Source organism: Budorcas taxicolor, chromosome 14, assembly GCF_023091745.1.
Source record: "Budorcas taxicolor isolate Tak-1 chromosome 14, Takin1.1, whole genome shotgun sequence".
NCBI lineage: Eukaryota > Metazoa > Chordata > Mammalia > Artiodactyla > Bovidae > Budorcas > Budorcas taxicolor.
The window spans coordinates 68,754,533-68,755,445 of NC_068923.1; the positions used below are offsets into that span (position 1 = coordinate 68,754,533).

At 48.7% G+C, this 913-nt stretch overlaps 1 protein-coding gene across 1 annotated transcript in view; it reads left to right on the forward strand.

The window, feature by feature from the left end:
• TMEM74 (transmembrane protein 74) overlaps positions 1-694 on the forward strand; it is a 918-nt gene extending 224 nt beyond the window's left edge. Inside the window, exon 1 of the mRNA XM_052652063.1 lies at positions 1-694. This exon is cut by the window's left edge and continues 224 nt beyond it. Within this exon, the coding sequence (XP_052508023.1) occupies positions 1-694 (694 nt within the window).
• The last annotated feature ends 219 nt before the right edge of the window (positions 695-913 follow it).

Below are 913 nucleotides of genomic sequence, written 5' to 3' on the forward strand. Positions count from 1 at the left end.
TATTCACACAGATTCGTTGCCACCAGGACCTCTCAACTCAGGGAACAACCAGATAACAGCAGAACAGAAAGTCTGCGACTGCTGCAGTCAGGAATTAGAAACCTCTTTTACCTACGTGGACGAGAATGTCAACCTGGAGCAAAGGAACAGGCGCTCCCCTTCAGCAAAAGGGAGTGATCACCTGGGAGACCTCGACTGGGGAAATCCAAATGAGTGGTCCCATGAGTCTGCCATATCCCTGATTTCCGAAGATGAAGATGATACCAGCTCGGAAGCCACCTCTTCAGGGAAGTCAGTAGACTATGGTTTCATAAGCGCCATCTTGTTCTTGGTCACTGGCATCTTGCTGGTGATCGTCTCGTACATTGTCCCACGGGATGTGACTGTGGATCCCAACACTGTGGCGGCCCGGGAGATGGAACGCCTGGAGAAGGAGAGCGCGAGGCTGGGGGCTCACCTGGACCGCTGTGTAATTGCCGGACTCTGCCTGCTCACGCTTGGGGGGGTCGTTCTGTCCTGCTTGCTGATGATGTCCATGTGGAAGGGGGAGCTGTACCGTCGTGACAGGTTTGCCTCCTCTAAAGAGTCTGCGAAACTCTATGGTTCCTTCAACTTCAGGATGAAAACAAGCACTAATGAAAACACCCTGGAACTGTCACTGGTGGAGGAAGATGCTCTCGCTGTACAGAGTTAATTCTGGTTGTGAACTTCTTGAGAGTCTGCCTTGGTATTTTATATGAACAAAACAAAGCAAAACACATTTCTTAAAATTACTAGTGCAGTTTATCTGCCTGGCAAGAAAAGTTTGTTCCCCAAACCAATAGCCAGTGAGAGTTTTTGCTCTTGTATTTTTTATTCAGAAGAAAAGCCATGTAAGATGCATTAAGAAACCACAGCCAGCTACACTGGTCCT